Source organism: Thunnus albacares, chromosome 1 (genome assembly GCF_914725855.1).
Source record: "Thunnus albacares chromosome 1, fThuAlb1.1, whole genome shotgun sequence".
Lineage (NCBI taxonomy): Eukaryota > Metazoa > Chordata > Actinopteri > Scombriformes > Scombridae > Thunnus > Thunnus albacares.
In genome coordinates, this window is record NC_058106.1 from 786,295 (window position 1) to 813,920 (window position 27,626).

The 27,626-nt window shown below is 41.7% G+C and overlaps 1 protein-coding gene across 8 annotated transcripts in view; it reads right to left on the minus strand.

The window, feature by feature from the left end:
- The window catches only part of adamts17 (ADAM metallopeptidase with thrombospondin type 1 motif, 17), a 414,984-nt gene that overhangs the window by 316,282 nt on the left and 71,076 nt on the right, over positions 1-27,626 (minus strand). For all 8 annotated transcript variants that reach the window (XM_044368214.1, XM_044367415.1, XM_044369597.1 and 5 more), the window contains exons 4-6: positions 17,922-18,094; positions 12,342-12,425; positions 11,439-11,596 (exon numbers count right to left, since the gene is read on the minus strand). In XM_044368214.1, the coding sequence (XP_044224149.1) occupies positions 11,439-11,596; positions 12,342-12,425; positions 17,922-18,094 (415 nt within the window). The remainder of the gene's footprint in view (positions 1-11,438; positions 11,597-12,341; positions 12,426-17,921; positions 18,095-27,626) is intronic.

A 27,626-nucleotide genomic window follows, 5' to 3' on the forward strand; every position in this document is an offset into this window, starting at 1 on the left:
TTGAGACTTTTTGGTGCGCCTGGTCATGATACATATGCATACCGAATTTCGTTCTCCTACGACAATCTGTATCGAGGGGCTCAATTTTCTTGACTTTCTAGGTGGCGCTGTCGAGCCATTTTGTCCCGCTTTATTTCGAGACCCATAAAATATCGCAATTTTCGCCAGTCCTGACATCTGTGCAAATTTTCATGAGTTTTCGTGCATGTTTAGGCCCTCAAAAACGCGTTTGTTTCGGAGGAATAATAATAATAATAATAATAATAATAATTCCTTCAGTTTCAATAGGGCTTCGCACCGGTCGGTGCTCGGGCCCTAATAATTCCTTCAGTTTCAATAGGGCTTCGCACCGGTCGGTGCTCGGGCCCTAATAATTCCTTCAGTTTCAATAGGGCTTCGCACCGGTCGGTGCTCGGGCCCTAATTAAAGCTGCAAGCAGCGATGATCGGGCCCTCGCACCCTAGCGCATGTCGGAGTGTTGCGCAGTCAAAGGGTTTTTGTCAGGGACTTGTAGATGTTTTCAGACTCAGGCTCTTGTCAGACAGAGCAAGGAGAGAAACATCACATAAATTGTCCACTATTTTGCCCAGCTGCTGGGGCTGCTGCATTGAAATGCCGTAGGGGGCGGTATGGAGCCAGTTTGGACACTGATTGAATATTGCAATGTAGACATGCTCAGGCCTGGATTGTTATCTAACCTGTAATGTTTCAGGCAGATCCAACCATGTACACTCAAGTTATATCAATTTCCTCTGTCATGGCGAAACATCAAAAGTCAATGCCACGCCACGGCCAAATGCTTCAATGTAAACTAAATCTTTTGATAACTTTTGATCATACACTAGTCTAGATGACACACACAGATTTTGAAGTCCTTACGATGAATTCTGTAGGAGGAGTTTGTTAAAATACAAGGTATGAAAAATAGCCGAAAAGAGGCAAAAATTTACCACTTTTTCCAAAATGGCCGACTTCCTGTTGGAATTACAACATGGCTCCAAGAGGCTTTTTTGTGCGTGTTGACATGATACATGTGCCTTATGAATTTCATATTTTTACGTTTATCTGGTAGGCGGGGCTTCAATTTTGAAATTTTAAAGGTGGCGCTGTTGAGCCATATTGCCACGCCTATTAAAATTATCTACATAGGATTTTAGCTAACATCACTCTAGACATGTGTGTCAAGTTTCGTGACTGTAGAGCCATCCCTTGTCCCTGAAAAACAGTATCGTATTTCTTGGCGAAGGATTTGTCGCCATGGTAACAGCGTTTGGTTTTGGGTCATGACCTGCCAAATATAGCATCACCAAGGTCTTGTTTATTAGCTGACTTAATTTCAGGTGCATCAGTCAAATTTCCTAGGAGTAATTAGACAAAGTACGACGCATGATACTTCCTGTTGCCAGTAGGTGGCGATATGACTTTTGCTAAATATGAGACTGAGCATGTGTTCAGACCGGGACTCTTAACAAGCATATGAAATTTGGAAAAGATCAGACCACGTGGAGTCAAGATATAAGGCTTTGAAATTTCATGGCGAGACATCGAAATTCGTTCTCCTACGACAATCTGTATCGAGGGGCTCAATTTTCCTAATTTCCTAGGGGGCGCTATCGAGCCATTTTGCCCCGCCTTTTTGCGAGACCCATAAAATATCACATTTTTCACCACTTCTGATGTATGTGCAAAGTTTAACAACTTTTCGTGCACGTTTAGGCCCTCAAAAATGCGTTTGTTTCGGAAGAATAATAATAATAGAGAAGAATTCCTTGAATTACAATAGGGCTTCACACCGGTAGGTGCTCGGGCCCTAATAATAATAATAATAATAATAATTCCTTTGGAAACAAGAGGGCTTCGCGCTGGTCAGCGCTCGGGCCCTAATAATAATAATAATAATAATAATAATTCCTTTGGAAACAAGAGGGCTTCGCGCTGGTCAGCGCTCGGGCCCTAATAATAATAATAATAATAATAATAATAATTCCTTTGGAAACAAGAGGGCTTCGCGCTGGTCAGCACTCGGGCCCTAATAATAATAATAATAATAATTCCTTTGGAAACAAGAGGGCTTCGCGGTGGTCAGTGCTCGGGCCCTAATTAAAGCTGCAAGCAGCGTTGAACGGGCCTTCGCGCCCTTGCGCACAGCGGGCCGCGGCGCAGTCACCTAAGCTTCTGGGAACCAAGAAAAAGTTTGGAGATGATCAGTGTGAGAGTCTTTTGACACACAATACTAACCAGTGTCTCTCTGTGAGCCCACCCCTCTGTTTATCACAGACAATTATGAATTATGAAATCAAAATATTGTTAACCTTAATCAATAAGTCAGGCACCAACTGTAGGATCTGTGAGGAACACAGTTGATTATTTGCCATAATTATCAATTATCAAAAACACTTAACTAATTATAACAATTAATAGAATTATTAATATGAACTAACAAATACAGGGCACCACCCGGAAACCGGGACCAATAACCAAACAAGGTAGTCTCATAAAAGGAGTTCATCTAGAATGTTAATATCTGAGAGATATCAACATTCAAGGGTGAACAAAGAAGGGTTGAATTCAAGCTCTGACTCCTTCAATCAGCCACTTTTCACAATATGTTGCACACAATAATTACAAAAGAACTTCTCTTTAAAGATAGTTGTTTATTAAACTTTGCAAAATTAACAAAGTTAACAAATGCTTCATTCAATAAACAGCTATTCTAAAATCTTATTCTACCAAACAAAACACAAACAGCTTTGCACTGGGTTGGACACATGCAGGGGAATGCATGTGTGTGTGTGTGCGCGTGTGCGAGACAAGATGGCGACTGGGCCTAACGTGATGACGTCGTAGGTCTGCGACGCGGACGTGAGACCCAAATGGCAGAAGTACAGCGGTGTCTTGGCTAGACAAAAACAAGATGGCGTCTCCTGGTAGTCGGCGTCTTGCTCTCACCCAATTCTGTGAAAAACACACATGTCTGATGGCGGATAAGGAAAGACAACGCAAAGTTTTGTCCGACGTTATCTGACCATCAGATGTGCAAAAAGATGTCGGTGCGTGTATCTGTGCGCGCGTGAGTGTGTGTGTTAGTCGCAAGAGAGGGGGGAGGGAAAGCGATCATGAGAGGAAGAGAAGCGGTTCCTTTGTCCACAGAGAGCGCACGTATGGACGGCAGTCTGTAACGCACGTTGTCTGGTTTCTGATCGACAAAGCAATTTACTTTCTCACTCACGGCGGCACAAACACAGTAGTCCTGAGCGGGACAAACACAAAATAGTCTAGCGTGGTGAACACAACTAACAGGCAGCAAACTTAAAACACTCCTCACAGTAAAGCAGAGAAAAATGGACTCGGCGGTCCGTCAACTCACACAACAAGAACAATAGCAATAAAGCTAAAAAGCTAAATGCTAAACAACAGCAACTGATGCTGAAAAGAACACACAATTAACACTGCCTGTGCCCAGACTTATGCCTCTTACTTGGTCGCTTCAGAAAGCGAGCAGGGTGTGTGTGTGTAGTCCTTCTTAATGTCCAACTGTCCAACTCTTGGCTCGGAGGCAGACGGTGCCGTTCTCGCACGGTCGGCAAAAATCACGGCAGCTGGCTCTGAGTAGAGTGGCGGAGAGAACAGCAGAGTCGACTCGGCGAAGACAAGCAGGGCAGAGCCATTCCACGTTATCCTGAAGTAACTTTATTTCTTCCTTCTCGGGGGAATTTGAGGACGCTGGTTGCAGCAGCGGGCAAAGTCTCGTCTCGTCCGACGAGGGGAGTCTTCGATGAGGGGACAACATGTTTGTGGGGTAGTCAAGCTAACTCACAGGGGAACAGAAGTTACCCCTAGCTCAGTGACATGGGAAAGACATGTATTTAGGGCATGCTCAGTTATAAAGGGGTGGTGATGTCATGGCTGCGTCATCAGGACGCTCGGCTGTGCAGGAGCGTCTCCGCCAATGAAGGACCGATGTTGACTGGTCCCTGCTGAGGTGTGAAAATCAAAAATGATCGTGATTATGATTTTTGCCATAAAAAGCACCCCTAAAAACTCTCGAGCACATTTTGGCACTTTGGGGGTTAATTTTTACATTTTATCAAATTTTTCACCAGCCCTGATGTGCGTGCCAAATTTGGTCAGTTTTTGAGCATGTTTAGGGGGTCAAATTTAGAGTTAAAGTGGCGTATTAATAAAGAAAGAATAATAAAGAAAGAAACACACGAAAAACAATAGGGTCTTCGCCCTTTGGGCTCAGGCCCTAATAATAATAATAATAAAGAAACAAACACACGAAAAACAATAGGGTCTTCGCTCTTTGGGCTCAGGCCCTAATAATTCCTTTGGATACAATAGGGCTTCGTGCTGGTCAGCGCTCGGGCCTTAATAATAAATAATAGTAATAATAACTCCTTTGGATACAAGAGGGCTTCGCACTGGTCAGCGCTCGGGCCCTAATAATAATTCCTATGGATACAAGAGGGCTTCGCGCTGGTCAGCGCTCGGGCCCTAATAATAATAATAATAATAATAATAATTCCATTGGATAAAAGCCCTTGGGCCCTAATAATAATAATTCCCTGAATTAAAATAGGCCTTTGCACTGTCGGTGCTCTGGCCCTAATTATATGTACACTTTATTAGGAACACTTGTGCAATCATTACATTAACATACATGAGGGGGGCAAAATATCAGCAACACTTTTCAATATAATGCACCCCAGTACAACATCACCACCCACTACGGCCTCAATAATACAATGTCAATAAAAACAATGTCAACAAAAACTGAAAATGTATAAGCTTTGTAAACGTAGAATTTATGGCAGAGCTGTATTGAATTGCATTAGATTGCACAGGTGTTCCTAATAAAGTGCTTGCTCAGTGTATATTGTAATTGAAAATGCAGAGCTCCAGATGACACTTCATAGTTGCTCCTGGTCCTTTTGGATGGAGGCACCAAGAGAGGATTGGTGGGAATTTATGGTCTCAAAGGAGTTATTAGTGGGGAGAGAAGGTTTTATTGAGCAACAATTTACAATGTGTCAAATGTATCAAACACTTATTTACACTACAATTAGCACAGAGGTTTTTGTGGGCATGATACATGTGTGTACCGATTTCTGTGCATGTCGGTGAAACATGCCGCAGGGGATACACTTTAGGGGGCGCTGTTGGGCCATTTTGCCACGCCCATGTTCAGGACCTATAGAATATCAAATGTTTCATCACTTCTGATGTATGTGCAAAGTTTAACAACTTTTTGTGTATGTTTAGGCCCTCAAAAATGCGTTTGTTTTGGAAGAATAATAATAATCTTTACAAATACAAGAGGGCCTCCGCACTGTTTTCCTAATAAAGTGCTTGCTGAGTGTATATTGTAATTGAAAATGCAGATGACACTTCATAGTTGCTCCTGGTCCTTTTGGATGGAGACACGAAGAAAGGATTAGTGGGAACTTATTGTCTTAAAGGAGTTATTAGTTGGGAGAGAAGGTTTTATTGAGCAACAATTTTCAGTGTGTCAAATGTATCAAACACTGTTTTACACTGCAATTAGCACAGAGGTTTCTGCGGTTAAAAAAAATCATGAAAAAGATTGGGGAGTACATCTCAATTTCAGTCGGGAGTTAGAAAATCTCACTCCACCGAATCCTGCCTGTTGTGTCTGACAGACAAAATCAGAAAGGAAATTGACTCAGGTAAACTCTGCAGAATGGTTATGTTAGACCTGCAAAAGGCATTTGACATGGTAGATCATTGCATTTTAATTTACAAATTAAAAGCTCTGGGTTTTAATGATATGGCCATTAGGTGGGTTAAATCCTATCTTACAGATAGATATCGAAGGGGTGATGTCAATGGGACATTATCCAGTCTAAAACATTACTTGTGGTGTCCCGCAGGGGAGTGTTCTAGGGCTGTTATTGTTTTTTATTATATATGAATGACCTCAACTTGGCCTGTTCTTGTGATGTATTTTATACGCTGATGCTGCTACATTATCAGTATCCCAAAAAGAAAAGTAGTTCTGTAAGATAGCTTGAGCCCAGAGATTCAAAAGGTTGTGAGGTGGCTCTCGGATAACAAACTTTCCCTTCATGTAGGAAAGACAGAGATCATCCTGTTTGGGTCATGAATTAAATTGAGAAATTCAACAAATTTCATAGTTAAGATTGGTCAGACCTCAATCACTTCAAAATCTTCAGTAAATTAGGATGTGTTCTGGAAGACACGGCTTTAAAACCTCTTAACAAAATTATCAATATAACAAAATTTCTCACTGGAAAAGCTGGATTGTTGGATATACCAACCTTAAAAACTCTAGCTGGAGCATTGAGGTTATGCCACTTTGATTGTACTGCCAACTTTTGGACTCCTTGCAGTCTCTTAAAAACAAATTACAGATTGCAAATAAATCTACCTATCTACCTTCCTATCTACCTATACATTCTATGTGAGTGGCCTCATCCAGGGTCCGGTTTCACAAAGATAGACTTTGACTATGGCTTAGATATGACAGACAGTCAGACTTCAGATAGACGTCTAAATTCATCCATTGCACAAAGCAGTTTAGTTCTTGACTATCTTAAGTAGGACTATGGTACAATGAATTCTGGGTAAATTAAGACCTTTTTCAAAATAAAAAAAATGGCCAATGAGTGACCGCATCCAACCACTGAGCTCCGTTTACCCCAGCAGAAAATATGTGTCTTTTGGAGAAATTCAGCAGTTACAAGGACATTTTACTAGTAAAATTTATTGAAGAGTGTAACAATAAAAAAAAAAAAAAAAAAAAAAACTGACATGGAAAAAATTGCAGCAACAGTGAACAGTGTTAATCCCACAGTTGAGAGGGGTATCAAAGACGTTCAAAAAAGATATAAAAACATGGTACAAGACGCAAAGAATGAAATGTTTTCCTCTTTTTTTTGTTGGGTGCTACTGGTCGGTTGGTGTCACTGATTGTTACCATGGTAACATGGGTCCCAGGCCTGAGTTAGCCTAGGGGTAAGGTGTCTAATTTTTTTGGTTGAAAATTAGTCAGTCTTTATGTTTGTGAAACAGTCTAACTTGCATTAGACTAATCTATGAGCAAAATTAAGACTGGCTTAACACTACAGACCAGTCTGAAATACCTTTGTGACACCGGCCCCAGAGGCCAGTATCAAATATCTTCTTATCTCCTCCTAAGTCTGTTAATAAGCTGCATGAGACATACTGTAGGCATGTCATCCACATGAGCTTTCCACTAGCTACAGAAGGGTACAGCAATACAACCACCCACCCACCCACATACACATACACATACACACACATACACACACACACACACACACACACACACACACACACACACACACACACACACACACACACACACACACACACACACACACAACACACTCACTCACTCACTCACTGCTGCTGGTACCAGCTCTTTTTTCAGATGTTGATCCTGACTATTGCTGTCCTCATGAAAAAAGACTTAGGTGGTGGTCAGACATAAATCAGGGTAGTGGTGGCCTAAAGGTTAGAGAAGCGAGCTTGTGACTGGAGGGTAGCCTGGTCAATCCCCTGGACTGGCAGGACAAATCTGGGTGGGGAAAGTGAAAAAGTAGTGCTTGTCCCTCCCTCATTCCCACCACTGAGGTGCCCTTGAGCAAGGCCCTTAACCCCACCTGCTCCAGTGGAGCTGCTCAGTGGCTGGCAGATCAGACTGTGGTTGTACTGGGCAGCTATCAAGTAGAGAGAGCATCTCAGTGAAATAATAAAGGTTAAATAAAGGTTAAAAAAAAAGACATCAGCTCTACAGTGGACACTGTCACAGGAGACCATCGTTCGTTTCCTGTTTCCAGCCATAAGTCGGGACAGTTTTTTAAAAACCGAAATTACAATCGTCCCCTTAACCTTACCCCGTGGTTATTATTGTTGCCATGACAATGAAGGTGGCCTAACTTTAATGAAATAGTAGGTGGCCTAACTTTTAGGAAGTAGTAACTTTAACTCACACCACATGTTTCTCTAATCTCCAAGTGACTTCTTGGAGCCAAGATGGCGCTGCCCTGCTAATGACATAGAGGCTCTTGCTGCACATTATTTGTTTATTTGTGGCGTCTTCACTTATTCTTTGTCATCGGTTGGTGCACTAGGCACTACATTTACTGAGTGTGAGTGTTAGTCTGGGCTGTAAGCTGTGTATATGTGGAATGAAATGGAGAAGAATGGAACTGTTACTCTTGACATGGCTAATCCTGTCTAGCCAGGTTGTGCAGTGCTTCACAAACAGGCTCATGAACACTGGTCAGCTATACAGGAGGACTGAGCTTCTAGACCTCTAAACCAGTAATTAAGACTGTAAATGTGTGGTCTAGTGACAATACAGAGGAGCTGAGAGGATGCTTTCTTTGCATGGACTGGGACATTTGCTTCCAGGATGAAGATGTTGACAAAAAACCAATCACTGCCTATGTCTCTGTCTTTGTGGATTTAATCCAGAAACTGTTAGGAGATATCCAAATAATAAACCCTATATCACAAAAGGAAGTAAAGAATGTATTAATAGGAAGAAAATGGCCTACAGATCAGGAGACACTGCAGGACTGAAAGTTGCACAAAAAGACCTCAATCAGCAATTGAGGTGCAGAGTGCATAAAGTATCAGGAATGGGCAGAACAAGATTTGTTCAAATCTGACACAAAGAAACTGTGGGATGCAATTCTATCCAATATGGATTCCAAAAGGAAGCTCTTGTTTGCCTAAAATGAAACTGCAAGGGCAAATGAACGGAATCATTTATATATGCCATTTGACACTGATACTTTATCTAAAACTTCACAAAAAGTAACTTTTAATGTTTGTGATGACAGAATTTTTAAAACTATCCACACTAGCAAAGCAATGGGACCGGATGGCATGTCTGCTTTTCTTTTAAGACTATTTGCTTAGGAACTCAAACCAGCCTAGTATCAACTCTTTCAGTTCTCTATAGATACACACACAGTGCCAGAGCTCTGGAGAAAAGCCATTATAACTCGAGGTCCCAAAAAGTCTTGTCCCCATGAAAATAATGATTACAGGCCAGCGGCTTTTACTTCCAATGTTATGAAATCATTACAGAGGATCATAACAGAGGAACTACATAGAAAGGTGGAGCCATCCCTAGTTTAGTACCAATCATCTTCCTATATAAGAAATTGCAGCATAAATGGCGCCACAATACTGCACCTTGTCTTGAAGCACTTAGAAAGTCCTATTGCATATGCCAGACTTCTTTTTTAGTGATTTCAGTTCTACTTTTAACAGTATTCATCCACATACCCTGCTTAAAAAAATAGTTCAGTTGGAGGTTAATCCTTTTTTGATTAAGTGGTATTACTCTTTTTTATCAAATAGGCCACAACAAGTGAAAATTAATACAACACTTTCTGATATACTAAGAAGCACAACAGGGCCCCCCAAGGATGTGTTAGCTCACCCTTCTTGTTTACTCTGTATGTATACAAATTATTGTTTCAGCTCCCAGCCTAATCAATTTGTAGTGAAATTCTCAGATGGCACTATTATCCTCAGTTTACTCACAAGTCATTCCAACATTGCCAGCTATAAAGCTGCAGTGGACAGGTTCGTGGACTGGTGTGATGAGCATGACTTGCACATTACTGTACATAAAACTGACAAAATTATGTTAGATCCCAGATCAATTGGCGACTGGAGCTCTGTTGCTGCACATGGTCATGACATTAGACAAGTCACTTCTTACAAATATTTAGGGGTCCATCATGAGCTTAGCTGTCACACACGTGGCAAGTGTGTGTGCGAGAATCCATCAGCACCTCCATTTCCTTCAGAGACTCAGAGATTTTCATGTCTGCAGGGATATTGTGTTAATTTTTTATAGATCTACTATAGAGTCCATCTTATGTTATGGTATTACCAGCTGGTATGGAAACCTGACAGTCAAATTTAAAGCTCAAATGTTTAGTCTGGTTAAAACGGCAGGGAAGATTATGGAACACCCACACCCCTCACTCCCCAGGACATCTTTGAGCAGTCCCCTATTCGGCAGGCCAACAGGATTTTATCTGACCCCTCTAATGTGTTGAACTCTGAGTGCATGCAAATGAACTCTGGGAGGTACAGGGCCTTGTTATAAACATTCATGTCATTTAAACTCTGTCAGTTAAACTTAATAATGGGCAACACTGGGAGGAGAGACAGAACAGCAGGGAGGCCCAAAGATAATAGCAGTTTCCACCAATCGTGTGCTTGTAAGCAAGTAAAGTGAGATGTGTTGTTGCTTGTAATTTATGTACTAAGATGTATATATTTGATGTTTTGATGATATAAGATGATATATTTTGATAAGTATGCCTTTGAATCTTTGTATGTTTGTGAATGGATTTGTTACTAATTTGCTTGGCTGTTTTATCTCAGGCTAATGTTTGCATGTGTCCCTATTTAATGTGTTTCTATTGTAATGTCTGGTTTGATGCAGCAGTTCCCTTAATGTTTTAATGACCAGTTGTTTTTTCCACATTCAGTTGGAAGTAGTTGTCAGCCCACCATTCTATGAAGTAAGAAATGAAGTGTTGATAGGCTGTAACTGAGTTATTGAGTAGTTCCAGTATGGCAGTATCATCAGAGTATGTGTAATATCTGGTGATGGGTGAAGGGTTAATATAGTCGTTTACGTTTATGTCCCTTCCTTTACAGGGTGTAAAGGAAGGGACTGAGGACATAGCCCTGATGATGGTACTGTGCCTAATCTTACAGCCTGTGGTTGATGCTTATTTGACCCTGTAGAGGTGCAGAGTTTTATTTCACAGGCTGTAGGGGCTTAACACCACATAATATGTATACCAAAATTCCTTAAACACTATACAAGGTCAAAAAACAAACAAACAGACAAACACACAAACAAGTGCATATATAAACAGACATATGTCATGAATATGTTCAGATTGTTTCCAATCAAAACTCTCCATTAGGAAAGTCATTTTTTGTTTACAATTTAAACCACCAATTGGATGTGGTGAAAAATTTCATATTTGTTAATTTACCTCTTTGCAAATGCAAAATGGAGAAAACAACCAAGCCATGTTAGACATCTAATCACAACACCAAACCATCTTAAAAGTAATGTGTAGAAGCATTTCAGATCCAACACCATAGATGGAGGAATCTTGAGTAAAGGTTTGTAAAGCTCAGTTGTGGTCTTACCTTACTGTAAGAAGAAGGCGGAGGAACCACTAATAAACACATCAATGTGATGACATAGTTTAGGATTAGGTTAAGTGGGTTGTGTTCGTTCTCAGTTCATTGGAACTTTACAAAGTGACAGTCATATTTTTCATAGAGAAGATGGATGAAGCTGACTAAACAAAATATCTGATATCACATTTCATACATGTACTATTTATTCATCTCAGGTAGGGTTGGCTACATACCTAGTGACCAGCACAGCAGTGTCCACTGGTGGGATGTCATCCCTTCCACCAGGAATGTGGTTGGTGCCAAGGTACCGCGGCCCCCCATACTCTTGATACAGCCAATGACAGAAGCTCTCCAAAGACCTTTCACCATGATGGCCCACCTTCAGCTTGTCCTGGAGAACAGATACAGAGCAGATTAGCTCCATCCTCTCCTGGTACTTTGTCACAATTGCTCCTTAATCTTTAAATTCACATTGTTCACATTAGTCACAGAACTATTCAAAGATTAAAAAATAAAAAGTGATCAATGAGATGTTAAAATGATCTATGTGTCCTATATGATTGTATCTGTTGCCATGTGCTAAAAACTTCTATATAAACAAGTGCTTTTTGAATATCTCAGTATGAAGCTTTATATCAGTTTCAACCAGAAGAAGTTTAGATTTTAGTTCCTGGTCCATTGTTCCTGCCCTCAAAGAAGTCTGTGCTCCAAATTTTACTCAGCCTTTGTTTGTGCTGTCCATGGCTATTATCTGAATTCCAGAATTTATTTGATAATGTAGGACATATACTGTATTATCAACAATTTTCCAGTGCCATCAGTAATACCAATATATGTACAGTATCAGTATAATGTTTTTATCATATATTTGATTATCTATGGCTAACCTATTGTTTTCTTTATATTTTAAGTTAAAATTTGATAACTTGAGTCTCCATAGGACAGAACATTTAAAAAAAATAGGAACCTCTTTCTTGAGGGGCATGACCTTCCTCACACACACACACAAACACACACACACACACACACACACACAAACACACACACAGAGGGAAGCCAGCATCTGCTGACAGTCAGGTTGTTAAGGTTGACAGGAAGTTAAAGAGGGGTCAAAGAAGGTGAAAGGTCAGGCTTACAGGGCGACTGTGAAGCAACACCAGCTTGGTGACACGAATATTGATCCTGAATCCCAAACTCTGGTGATGGAACATGTTGTAGACCTGCAAGAGAGGGAGCAACACTGTCAGTGCTGCACATTTCACCAGCAGGGGAGAGAAGGTGTAAAGGAAAGACAAATGAGCAAAGAGGAATCATGTGACTGTTTATGGTTCAGTTTTCAAATCACATCTGATGTACAAACCACAGACACAATTATATTTTTGTTCAGTGTCAGTGTAAAACATATAAGCCTCTAATTCAGAGTTCTTGTTTCACACAAATGCCTCCCTCTGACTTTGGGCCTCTGTCTCAGGAAAGCTGGTAATCTGATGTGGTGAAGCAAGCCACAGTGTCTGCCACACACACCCACACCAAACCCCACTCACACACACACACACACACACACACACACACACACACACACACACACACACACACACACACACACACACACACACACACACACACACACACACTGCATACAGTGTGACATACTGGGTTGTACATAACCATCAAAGCCAATTAAGCTTAGATGAGCATTTTTCAAAATGACTGTAAAATAAGAAAAATAGTTGTGTTTGACTGAAAAATAGTTGAGTAGATCATATCACTGCCCTGCAAAGCCACTCCTAACATACCAAATAATGGCCATACTGGTCTAACACTGGGAGACCACAGGAACAAATGTAGTGCTGAAATGAAGCATGCAAGAATGGAAAAAATGCTAATCATTCTCTGGTTCTGGTTTCTCCAATGTGAGGGCAGCTGTGGCTCAGGAGGTAGAGCGGGTTGTCCACTAATCGGAAAATTGGCGGTTCGATTCCCGGCTCCTCCAGTCCACATGCCGATGTGTCCTTGGGCAAGACACTTAACCCCAAATTGCTCCTGATGGCTGTGCCATCAGTGCATGAATGTGTGTGAATGGTTAGCTTTCTCTAATGGGCAGGTTGGGACCTTGCATGGTAACCCCTGTACCCATTCAGCGTATGAATGGGTGAATGTGATTCATAGTGTAAAAAGCACTTTGAGTGGTCGGAAGACTAGAAAGGCACTATTCAAGTACAGTCCATTTACCATTTGCTGCTTTGTACTGTTTTACATTATTACAAACAGAATTTGGGGTTTTGGACTCTTGATTAGAAAAAACAACATATTTGACAACACCAACCTGGGCTAGAGGTCTGCTCCTACTCCAAAAACATATATTTTCACAGAAAAAACAACAAAAAGAAACAAGAAACCTGATGATTACATTAAACTATGTGGTTGTCTTGAACAGACCCAAGTATAGAGAGAACAGTTCTGACTTTTACATTTTCATTCAAGAGGACCAAACAGCTGATGGTTTTATCGCCTTGTATACCTTCTCTTTCAACTTCTTCCTCAAACCTGCATTAACTGATGTTTTGTCCACTAGTTTTCAGCAGAACATAACACTGACATATCAACAGCTTTTAAGTTATGGTAAATGGTAAACAGACTGTACTTGTATTGCACCTTTCTAGTCTTCCAACCACTCAAAGCGCTTTTACACTACGAATCACATTCACCCATTCACACACTGCCATGCAAAGGTCCCAACGTGCCCATCAGAAGAAATCTAATCATTCACACACATTCTCACACTGATGGCACAGCCATCAGGAGCAATTAGGGGTTAAGTATCTTGCCCAAAGACACATCGACATGTGGACTGGGGGAGCTGGGAATCGAACCACTGATCTTCTGATTAATGGACAATCCACTCCACTTTCTGAGCCACAGCTGCCCACAGTTATGTTGAACTTGTTAGCAAACAGTTGCTAACACTGGAGCCTTGCAGGGGACAGTCCTGTCTCTCTTCCTCTTCAACCTCTATACCATGGACTTCAACTGCCACACAGAGTCCTGCTATCTTCAGAAGTTATCTGATGACTCTGCTATAGTTGGATGTATCAGCAAGGGTGAGGAGGCTCAATATAGGGCTGTGGTGGGAAACTTTGTCACACGGTGTGAGCAGAACCATCTGCAGCTCAATGTGGCAAAGACAAAGGAGCTGGTTGTGGATCTGAGGTGGACCAAGGCACCGGTGACCCATGTTTCCATCCAGGGGGTCAGTGGGGACATTATGGAGAACTACAAGCACCTGGGAATGTACACTAACAATGAACTGGACTGGGCTAAGAACACTGAAGCCTTCTACAAGAAGGGCCAGAGCCATCTCTACATTCTGAGGAGGCTGAGGTCTTTCAAGATCTGCCAGACGACGATGAGGATGTTTTATGAGTCTGTGGTGGCCAGTGCTCCCCTGTTTGCTGTTGTGTGCTAGGGAAGCAGGTTTAGGGTAGTAGATGCCAACAGGCTCAACAAACTGATCTGCAAGGCCAGTGACATTGTGGGGGTGGAGCTAGACTGTCAGCAGTGTCAGAGAGGAGGATGCTGTCCAAGTTACATGTCATCTGGGACAATGTCTCCCACCCACTCCGTGACATGCTGGTCAAGCACTGAAGTGCATTTAGCGCAAGATTCTTTCCACAAAGTTGCACCATAAAGTGCCACAGGAAGTCATTCCTGCCTGTGGCCATCAAACTTTTCAACTCCTCCCTCAGAGTGTCAGACACTCCTGATGCCCTGATTCCACCAGGCACGCTGCATCATGCTCTGGCTGTGATGTGGTTTTGTTCCATCCTCCACACAGCCTCATACACCACTGGGAGTATTTCAGTAGGGGATCATTTTGCTCCAGCAGTGCCAGAGAGAAGAGATTCACCCCTCTACCTGAAGAGGAAGCCAGGGACCAGGGCAATCATGGAACTAGTGGTGTCATAAACTCTTGTGATTTTCCAATTGCAATATGAACCTCACGTCATCCATGATGACAAATATCCTCTGAGCAGTTGACTTCTGGCCTGGTTATGCTTATTGTGTGGAAGCTGCGAAGCATATATATATATTTATTTAAATCAATGCTGATTCAGACTAACACCAAATTTGAGAATCTTGTACATATAATGACAGTGCACTATTATGTAAAATTTGATACAATTATACCAACAGGGGGCGCTACTGTAATATTATAGCATGATATTTCTACAGTTCTGTTGTCTTCAGTGAAATGAAACTTGGTGCACAAGTCTTCCATGTCAGTGTGCACGACATAGTGAAACATGGCGCCAATAGCCCCACCTTGTGGCCATTAGTGAAACACCACCATACAACTTATTAAGTTCTATATCTCTTAAATTCAATATTCCATGGTGGCCAAATTCAGCAAAATTGTACATTGACAGGGATGCTGAATAAGTGTGTGGTATTTGATACAATTTCACCCTTAGGTGGCGGTGCAAAATATTGAATAACTGCTGAAGCAGAAATTTGCAGCAACAGTAGCAATAACAGCAGTGGCAGCAGCTGGCAGTGGCGACAGCCAGCAGTGGCGGCAGTGGCAGTGGCTGCGTCTGGAGGTTTGCAGCTCCCCCACGCAATTTCTCTAGAAATTGCAGAATTTTCTAGTTTATACTATTCTTGCATTTTAACACATTTACAGATCCCATTTATCAGCATAAGTTTTACACTGTTGTCATATATTGTAGAATGATGTACATTATTATTATTATTTTATTATTATTTATTTTATTATTATTATTTATCAATGAAGCCAGATGAAGCCAATCAGTTAACTAGACTCCAAGCATGCCTTAAGGACATAAAGACCTGGATGACCTGCAATTTTCTGCTACTAACCTCAGATAAAACTGAAGTTATTGTGTTTGGCTAGTCTAGATGGCATTACCCTGGCCTCCAGCACCACCATAAGGAATCTGGGAGTTCTTCTTGATCAGGATATGTCCTTTAACTCCCACATAAAACAAATTTCAAACACTGCCTTTTTTCACTTATGTAATATTGCAAAAATCTGGCACATCCTGTCTCAACAAGATGCAGAAAAAATAGTCCATGCATTTGTTACTTCTAGGCTAGATTATTGCAACTCATTATTATCAGGCTGCCCTAACAAGTTTCCAAAGACTCTCTAGCTGGTCCAGAATGCAGCTGCATGTGTACTGACTAAAACTAGAAAAAGAGATCACATTTCCCCCATCTTAGCTTCGCTGCATTCGCTTCCAGTAAAATCAAGAATTGAATTTAAAATCCCTCTCCTCATATACGAAGCCCTTAATGGTCAGCCACCATTATATCTTAAAGAGCTCATAGTACCGTATTATCCCACTAGAACACTGCGCTCCCAGTATGCAGCTTACTGGTGAGTCCTACAGTCTTTAAAAGTAGAATGGGAGGCAGAGCCTTCAGCTATCAGGCTCCTCTCTTGTGGAACCATCCTCCAGATTCGGTCCAGGAGGGCAGACACCCTCTCTATGTTTAAGAGTAGGCTTAAAACTTTCCTTTTTGATAAAGCTTATAGTTAGGGCCGACCAAGCTCGCCTTGGACCAGCCCTTAGTTATGCTGCTATAGGCCTAAGACTGCCGGGGGACTTCCAATGATGCACTGAGCTCCTCTCTCCTCCTTTCCATCTGTATGTGTTCTTTTACCATTAATGCATGTTACTAACTTGACTTCTTCCTCGGAGTTCTATGTGCTTTCTCATCCGCAGGAAACCCCATGAACCATGCTCACGTGTTGACGTCCTTCTGCTGTCCTTCACCAGCTGTTCCTGCTGTTGTTGCTGTTTATTGCTAAATCAACAGCAGGCACTAATGTGCATTCATACACTCAGTTGTTCTGGAACTCTGTTAAAGGCAGTATTATTTTTGTTGCGGTGAAATGTTTAAGGTACAGTAAATACACATATAACACAGCTATCAGTTATCTATCTCTGAAATGTCTGCCTCCACCCTAATACAATAGGGCTGATTGGACTTTGACTTTTGGTGCTCACACTAGGAGAAATGAGGAGCTCATGGATTCCCAACCTTTGTTGTTCCATGGAAGATAGCGTTTCTAGACGGGGGTCTATCATAAGACTGTTCACTAATCATGTAAGTTTTGATTCAGGCATGATCTCTTTCTATACATTCAGCCAACCTGGTCCAAAATGCCTTGATACAGAGAGAGGGTGAGACAGCAAGCATCAGAGAGAGACCTTCTCTAGCTGAGCCATCGACTTCTTGCTGATCCGCCCCATACATGAAAGGCATGGAAATAATTTACTGATCCAGCTCTGAGATGTGTTTTCATTTACTGGACCCAATTGCTCAAATTGTGACAAAACAAGGAGAAAGTCACTTTTCCCAACATTGATACTTTACTAATAAACTTTTTAAAAACATTGCATCCCTTTATAATATATTATATAAAATTATATAAGTAGGCATTAGCATAGGAACAAAAAAACTCATTTAAAAAAAGAAAAAAGTTTAGATTTACATGGTCCACACAAAGCACACCAGCAGCAACTATCTAATATCTACAAAAGCCTCTGATATTTAACTTAAGTGAGTGAGCTAGTCTATCGATCGAATGCTTTACAGGGTATTGATTCTATACACAAAATATAAACAGTTAGGGGGTGAGTCAGAAACATGATTTCAGAGACTATATTTGTGTTTGGCATTCTTACCATGTTCATGACAGTCAGCAGGAACCTCTGGGCTGCCTCAGCACCGTGGTACTGCACCATGTCAGAATCTGCCACCACCACTGTCTCCACAGTGTATACTTCATGCAGGCGAATGGCGCTCCTCTTCCGATGACTCTCCTCACCCACTTTTGACCTCTTCTCCTTCTTCTTCCCTGCCACAAAGGGCAGGCAGACAGGAAGACCAAGATTAGAAACACTACACCGGAGGTGAGAAGTAACACAGCTATTCACATTGTTGTGACTCAGTAGATTTTTCACATACTAGTGTGCATGTACGGGCGTAGATTTGGGTATGGATGGTGGGGACATGTCAAGGTGTTGCTGAATTATCCCTGCCAATATTTTTACCAATCTCAAACATCTTGCCATTTTAACTCCACATAGGGTTAATGATAAAATCTCTGCGGGGTTGCCAGATTTAGGTGTTGTTAGCTAATTTATGATTGTTGTTCAGAAATGTAATTTAAACTGGAGTGCAGGACTTTTGTCTCCTCCTTCTGGCAGTGAGAGTAAAGGGGGGCACTCAGCTGTGATTGCCTTACAAAGGCATGCAGCACGTTCTCATGCGCACCCTGAATGACAGACACACAGAGAGAGGCTGGTAAAAACGGATATGTTGTGACAGTCGACCAACTCAAAACAAGAGGGCTTCACGCTGATCAGCGTTCAGGCCCTAATTAAAGCTGCAACCAATGATGAACAGGCCCTTGCACCTCTGCGCAAGTTGGAAGGGCTTCTATAGTAGGCATATAGTTGTCTTCAGACCCGGGCCATTTTCAGACAGTGCAAGAACAAGATAAACATCACTTCCATTGTCCACAATTTTGTATGCAATTTTCACCAGAACTGACGCGTATGCCAATTTTCGTGAGTTTTGGGATATGCGCATTCGAGTTATTCATGATCAAAATGTCGTAATAATAATAATAATTAAAGCTGCAAGCAGCGATGATCGGGCCCTCGCGCCCTTGCGTATGTCGTGTCGGGCGCAGTCGAAGTGCTTCAGTCACGGGCATGTAGATGTCTTCAGACCCGGGCTGTTTTCAGATAATGAAAGAAGAGGGTGAACATCACTTCCTTTGTTTGCTGTTTTGCCTGCTGCTGGGGCTGCTTCATTGAAATTTCGTAGGGGGCGCTATTCAGCCAGTTTGCATCACTGATGGAATATTGTCATGTACACGTGTTCAGGCCAGGAGAAGTTTGCACATGTACTCCTTGAAAAAAAAGTAAGGATTGAACACTGCTGTCAGATGTATAGAAACACTTAGTAACTGGAGTGTGGCGCAGTCCAAGGGCTTCTGTCACCATCATATAGATGTCTTCAGACCTGGGCTGACAGGTCTGGCTTTACCCATCCCCCCCTCCCATTCTCTCTCTCTCCCTCTCAGCTGGAGAAGAGAATGTCACTCTTCTTGTGAAATATCCTCATTACATATATCATTTTTTTGTAGGAAATTTCGTCACGAATCCATTGATACAGGTTGCAAAGTGGTCAGACTTATAGTTTAGACATCAGAACCATTTGTTTGACACAAAATCCATGCCCAGAGATTGCATCCCCATTGGTTTACATTGTAAGGTGGGATGTGACACTACAACTTTCAGGGCTTATTATATCTAAACTGTTCGAGTTATTACAAAGTTTTTAATAACTTTTGTTCAGCACAGTGTGTTAAGTCATGTATTATGGTTTGAAGCTGAAGTGAAGTGGAGAAATACTTTACTCGCACACTGTGTGACTATAAATTATGCACGCTGGGCCGCGGCGCAGTCGAGGGGTTTCTGTCACGAGCATGTAGATGTCTTCAGACCCAGGCTGTTTTCAGACATCACTTCCTTTGTCCACTATCTTACCTGCTGCTGGGGCTGCTTTGCTGCAATTTTGTGGGGGGTGCTATTCAACCAGTTTGATTGCACTTCTATGTGGCGTACATTTAAATTGTTACGTGTAACTTTAGTTTTTCACTGTTATCTAACATTGCATGAAGGAGTCAAATATCATTTCCTTAGTCCACTATATCGTGTTAGAAAACACCCATTAAGTGAACATCATGTCGCTGTATATCAACTGTAGAGCACACCTTGAAAATTTCATGTGAATCAGATGATGTTTGTCATATAAGGCTGAGTTGCTCATACCTGTGTCATCAAAACTGTGCAAGTTTTGAGCCCGGTCACTTGAATTTTAATTAGTAAATTGAGAAGTCTTGATGAGTTCGTGTGTAAAACAAATTCATTTCCTACACTTAATCGTCTATTTTTAGAAAAGTAAACACTTTAACCCACATGATCTGGTCAAAGTTTGATTGAAATGTGTACTGTCACTGGGCTCTACAGTGTGAGTATTTCACTCGCATTTGCCCCTAAAAACAGATATGTGTGAAGTGGAGAAATAATTTACTTGCACACTGTGCGACTACAAATTACAACCATAACACTATATGAAACATTAGAGGGATTTAAAGTTGAAACAATGGATACAGAAAGTGGTGACGCTAATAAGGCTAGCGGAGCGTAAGCTGCAGCATGACCGGAAAGAAACACAACCAGTTAGCCTCCGCTCAGCTCTCAGCTAGCCCCGGCTCTCTGTTTGGATGCAACCGGACCACCAAGCCCCGGTTAGTTATTCAGGTTAAAGTGGGAAAAACCAGCAGGTCTGTCGGCCAGCTGAGTGAAGTGAAACCTGCGGGAGAAACACTGGGACCATCATGGAGAAACAGTCCATAGAGGAGCTGCTGTGTTCAGCTGCACAGATAGGAAATCCTGCGGCTGACAGGATGTACCACTCTGTTTGGAAAAATATTTTACTCTTCTCTTTTTGGTTTATAACAGCAGTTGGCAATGTTGGGACGGGCAGTGGTGCATTTGGTTATTATCACAGATAATTATGAATTATGAAATCGAGATATTGTTAACCTTAATCAATAATTCGGGCACCAACTGTTGGATCTGTGAGGAACACAGTTGATTATTTGCTATATCAATTACCAATGATAATTAACTGATTATAACATTTAATAGAATTATTACTATGAACTAACAAATACGAAGCACCACCTGGAAACTGGGACTAATAACCGAACAAGGTAATCTCATAAATGGGAGTTCACCTAGAATGTTAATATCTGAGAGATAAACATTCAAGGGTGAACAAAGAAGGGTTGAATTCGAGCTCTGACTCCTTCAATCAGCCACTTTTCACAATATGTTACCAATAATGACAAAAGAACTTCTCTTTAAAGATATAACAGTGTTTATTAAACTTAGCAAAATTAACAAAGTTAACAAATGCTTCATTCAATAAACAGCTATTCTAAAATCTAATTCTACCAAACAAAACACAAACAGCTTTGCACAGGGTTGGACACTTGCAGGTTGGACACTTTTATCCGATGTTATCTGACCATCAGATGTGCAAAACGATGTCGGTGCGTGTATCTGTGCGCGCGTGAGTGTGGTGTTAGTCGCAAGAGAGGGAGGAGGGAAAGCGATCGTGAGAGGGAGAGAAGCGGTTCTTTTTCCACAGAGAGCGCACGTACGGACGGCAGTCTGTAACGCACGTTGTCTGGTTTCTGATTGACAAATCAGTTTACTTTCTCACTCACGGCGGCACAAACACAGCAGTAGTCCCGAGCGGGACAAACACAAAATAGTCTAGCGTGGTGAACACAACTAACAGGCAGCAAACTTAAAATACTCCTCAGAGTAAAGCAGAGAAAAATGGATTCGGCGGTCCGTCAACTCATACAACAAGAACAATAGCAATAAAGCTAAAAAGCTAAATGCTAAACAACAGCAACTGATGCTGAAAAGAACACACAACTGCTCTACCCCTGCCCAGACTTATACCTCTTACTTGGTCGCTTCACAAAGCGAGCAGGGTGTGTGTGTAGTCCGTCTTAATGTCCAACTTTGTCCTAGGCTAAAAATAGATGTGTGCGAAGTGGAAAAAAAATACTCGTACACTGCGCGACTACTAATTGCAACCATAAAAGTATATGAATTCTAGAGGGACTGAAAGTTGAAACGACGGATACAGGAAGTGGTGACGCTTGTTAGGGCAGCGGTGCGTTAACTGCAGCATGACCGAAAGAAGCAAAACCAGTTAGCCTCTGCTAGCCTCTCAGCTAATCCCGGCTCTCTGTTTAGATCCAAACGGAGCACCGAGTCCCGATTTGTTATTAAGGTTAAAGCGGAGAGAATCAGCGGGTCTGTGGGCCAGCTGAATGAAGTGAAACCTGCAGAAAAAACACCGTGACCATCACGGTAAAACAGTCCGTAGAGAACTACTGTGTTCAGCTGCACAGATAGGAAATCCCTCGGCTGACAGGATGTACCACTCTGTGAGGAAAAATATTTTACCCTCCCCTTTTTGGTTTATAACAACGGTTGGAAAACCAGCACATTAGGTGCATTACTGCCACCCTCTTCCTGAGTTTTTCCCTCATATAAGCTATAGTCTTTCTTGATCATTAGTACAATATATGATTACATGTGTAATAATCTCCTCAGTCAAGTGGGAAAAAATATGTGCATATATGAACAACAGCAATTGGAGAAGATGACAGTCAAAAAGTAATCATGTTAAATAATCATGATATCAATATTGAACAAAAATGATCGTGATTATAATTTTTGCCATAATCAAGGAACCCTTAAAAACAGCTAATTGTGATTTACATACACACACAAACACACAAACACAGTTTAAATATGTATGTGATAAATTGTAAATATGTATGTAATGAATTGTTTTCTTTACGAAACTGTTACTTGAACATTTTTCAGTGTGCTCCTAAAGTTATATGTATGCTCCTAATTTCTTTCATTTAAGAGCACATGTACTCCTTGAAAAAAAGTAAGGATTGAACACTGCTGTCAGATGTGTAGAAACACTAAGTAAGTGGAGTGTGGCACAGTCCAAGGGCTTTTGTCACAGGCACTAGATGTTTACTTTACCCATCCCCCCCTGCCATTCTTTCGCTCTCCCTCTCAGCTGGAGAGAAGGACGTCACTGTACTCTTCTTGTGAAATATCCTCATAAATCCCATAACTTTGGCCAAATCCTACATAAAAATCACATTTTTTTGTAGGAATTTTCGTCGCGGATCCATTGATACAGGTATGAAAGTGGTCAGACTTATAATTTAGACGCCAGATGCCCCAGTTTGGCACAAAGTCCATGCCCAGAGATTGCCTCCCCATTGGTTAACATTGTAAGGTGTAATGTCGCACTCCAAATTTCAGGGCTTACTAAATCTAAACCGTTCAAGTTATTACAAAGTTTTTAATAACTTTTGCTCAACAGTGTGATAAGTCATGTATTAAAGTTTGAAGCCGATACCATTAACGCCCTAGGAGGAGATAGCGTTTATTCAAGGTCCAAAATTGGCAAAAAATTGTATTTTGAAATTGAGATTGCGGACTTCCTGTTGGATTTAGGTCAGGGGTGTCAGCATATGATTTGTAGGTCTTGATGAGACGAATAATTAAATTTAGGTTCGATCTCTCTATGACATTCCTACGGGCCGTGGCGACCGTTTTAGATACATAGGTGGCGCTCTCGAGCACATTTTGGCACTTTGGGGGTTAATTTTTACATTTTATCAAATGTTTCACCAGACCTGATGTGCGTGCCAAATTTGGTGAGTTTTTGAGCATGTTTAGGGGGTCAAATTTAGAGTTAAAGTGGCGTAATAATAAAGAATAATAATAAGAAAGAAAGAAACACACGAAAAACAATAGGGTCTTCGCCCTTTGGGCTCAGGCCCTAATAATTAAGAAACAAACACACGAAAAACAATAGGGTCTTTGCCCTTTGGGGGCATAGCTTAGGGCCCTAATTAAAGCTGCAAACAGCGTTGAACGGGCCTTCGTGCCCTTGCGCACATCGGGCCGCGGCGCAGTCAGCTAAGCTTCTGGGAACCAAGAAAACGTTTGGAGATGATCAGTGTGAGAGTCTTTTGACACACAATACTAACCAGTGTCTCTCTGTGAGCCCACCCCTTTGTTCACAGACAATTAAGAATTATGAAATCAAAATATTGTTAACCTTAATCAATAATTCAGGCACCAACTGTAGGATCTGTGAGGAACACAGTTGATTATTTGCTATAATTATCAATTATCAAAAATAATTAATTATAACAACTAATAGAATTATTAATATGAACTAACAAATACGAAGCACCACCTGGAAACCGGGACCAATAACTGAACAAGGTAATCTCATAAATGGGAGTTCACCTAGAATGTTAATATCTGAGAGATAAATATTCAAGGGTGAACAAAGAAGGGTTGAATTCGAGCTCTGACTCCTTCAATCAGCCACTTTTCATAATATGTTACACAATAATGACAAAAGAACTTCTCTTTAAAGATATAACAGTGTTTATTCAACTTAGCAAAATTAACAAAGTTAACAAATCCTTCATTCAATAAATAGCTATTCAATCTAATTCTACCAAACAAAACACAAACAGCTTTGCACAGGGTTGGACACTTGCAGGAGAATGCATGTATGTGTGTGTGTGTGTGTGTGTGTGTGTGTATGTATGTATGTGGGTGTGTGTGTGTGCGCGCGCGCGCGAGACAAGATGGTGACGGGGCCTGACGTGATGACGTCGTCGGTCTGCGACGCGAACGTGACTGTGGGAGTAAGTCATGTCATGCGAGACCCAAATGGCAGAAGTACGGCGGTGTCTTCGCTAGACAAAAACAAGATTGCGCCGCCTGGTGGTCGGCGTCTTGCTCTCATCCAATTCCGTGAAAAACACACGTGTCTGATGGCGGATAAGGAAACAACGCAAAGCTTTGTCCGATGTTATCTGACCATCAGATGTGCAAAACGATGTCGGTGCGTGTATCTGTGCGCGCGTGAGTGTGGTGTTAGTCGCAAGAGAGGGAGGAGGGAAAGCGATTGTGAGAGGTAGAGAAGCGGCTCTTTTGTCCACAGAGAGCGCACGTACGGACGGCACTCTGTAACGCACGTTGTCTGGTTTCTGATCGACAAATCAATTTACCTTCTCACTCACGGTAGCACAAACACAGCAGTAGTCCCGAGCGGGACAAACACAAAATAGTCTAGCGTGGTGAACACAACTAACAGGCAGCAAACTTAAAATACTCCTCAGACTAAAGCAGAGAAAAATGGACTCGGCGGTCCGCCAACTCACACAAGAACAATAGCAATAAAGCTAAAAAGCTAAATGCTAAACAACAGCAACTGATGCTGAAAAGAACACACAACTAACACTGCCTATGCCCAGACTTATGCCTCTTACTTGGTCGCTTCAGAAAGCGAGCAGGGTGTGTGTGTGTGTAGTCCGTCTTAATGTCCAACTTTGTTCTTGGCTCGGAGGCAGATGGTGCCGTTGTCGCACGGTCGGCGAAAATCATGGCAGCTGGCTCTGAGTGGAGTGGCGGAGAGAACAGCAGAGTCGACTCGGCGAAGACGAGCAGGGCAGAGCCGTTCCACGTTATCCTGAAGTAACTTTATTTCTTCTTTCTCTGGGGAATTTGAGGACGCTGGTTGCAGCAGCGGTCTCTCTCGGATCCAGGAATGTGTTCGGGTGAACACAGGCAAAGTCTCGTCTCATCCGACGAGGGGAGTCTTCGATGAGGGGAAAACATGTTCATGGGGTAGTCAAGCTAACTCACAGGGGAACAGGAGTTACCCCTAGCTCGGTGATATGGGAAAGACGTGTATTTTGGGTGTGCTCGGTTATAAAGGGGTGGTGATGTCATGGCTGCGTCATCAGGACGCTCTGCCGTGCAGGAGCGTCTCCGCCAATGAGGGACCGATGTTGACTGTTCCCTGCTGAGGTGTGAAAATCGCAAAGCATCCTTGGAAATGGAGTTTGCTCCACCCTCATGGCAGGTCCATTACAGTTTGAATACGGAGCTCCGGAACTCCAGCCTTCCTGAGTTCTTCCCTCATATAGTTTTTCTTGAACATTAGTACAATATATGATTATATGTGTAATAGTCTCCTCAGCCAAGAGGGAAAAATATGTGCATATATGAACATCAGCAATTGGCAAAAATTACAGTCAAAAAGTGATCATGTTGAATAATCATGATCTCAATATTGAACAAAAATTATTGTGATTATGATTTTTACCATAATCACGCACCCCTAAAAACAGCTAATTGTGATTTACATACACACACACACACAGAGTTTAAATATGTATGTGATAAATTGTAAATATGTATGTAATGAATTGTTTTCTTTACGAAACTGTTACTTGAACATTTTTCAGTGTGCTCCTAAAGTTATATGTATGCTCCTAATTTCTTTCATTTAAGAGCACATGTACTCCTTGAAAAAAAGTAAGGATTGAACACTGCTGTCAGATGTGTAGAAACACTAAGTAAGTGGAGTGTGGCACAGTCCAAGGGCTTTTGTCACAGGCACTAGATGTTTACTTTACCCATCCCCCCCTGCCATTCTTTCGCTCTCCCTCTCAGCTGGAGAGAAGGACGTCACTGTACTCTTCTTGTGAAATATCCTCATAAATCCCATAACTTTGGCCAAATCCTACATAAAAATCACATTTTTTGTAGGAATTTTCGTCACGAATCCATTGATACAGGTTTGAAAGTGGTCGGACTTATAATTTAGACGCCAGATGCCCCAGTTTGGCACAAAGTTCATGCCCAGAGATTGCCTCCCAATTGGTTTACATTGTAAAGTGTAATGTCGCACTCCAACTTTCAGGGCTTACTAAATCTAAACCGTTCGAGTAATTACAAAGTTTTTAATAACTTTTGCTCAACACAGTGTGATAAGTCATGTATTAAAGTTTGAAGCCGATACCATTAACGCCCTAGGAGGAGATAGCGTTTATTCAAGGTCCAAAATTGGCCAAAAATCATACTTTGAAATTGAGATTGCGGACTTCCTGTTGGATTTGGGTCAGGGGTGTCAGCATATGATTTGTAGGTCTTGATGAGACGAATAATTGAGTTTTGGTTCGATCTCTCTACAACATTCCTACGGGCCATGGCGGCCGTTTCAGATACATAGGTGGCGCTCTCGAACACATTTTGGTACTTCGGGGGTTAATTTTTACATTTTATCAAATGTTTCACCAGACCTGATGTGCGTGCCAAATTTGGTGAGTTTTTGAGCATGTTTAGGGGGTCAAATTAAGGATTGAAGTGGCGTATTAATAAAGAATAATAAGAAAGAAAGAAACACACGAAAAACAATAGGGTCTTCGCCCTTTGGGCTCAGGCCCTAATAAGAAAGAAACAAACACACGAAAAACAATAGGGTCTTCACCCTTTGGGCTCAGGCCCTAATTAAAGCTGCAAGCAGTGATGATCGGGCCCTCGTGTCCATGCGCATGTTAGGGCACGGCACTGGTGAAGGGCTTCTGTCACGGGCATATAGATGTCCCCAGACCTGGGCTGTTTTCAAACAGTGCAAGGGGAGATTAACGTCACATCCTCAATCACCTATTCTGCCTGCTGCAGGGGCTTCTGCATTGAAGTGTCTTAGGGGGCGCAATGGAGCCAGTTTGCATCACTGACTGAATATTGGTATTTAGACGTGTTCACCCTGGGAGTCTTATCAAACGTGTAAAGTTTAATGTAGCCTCAAACATTTACACTAAAATTATAGCAATTTTGTCTGTCATGGCGAAATAAAAACTCAACGCCACACCACGGCCACAC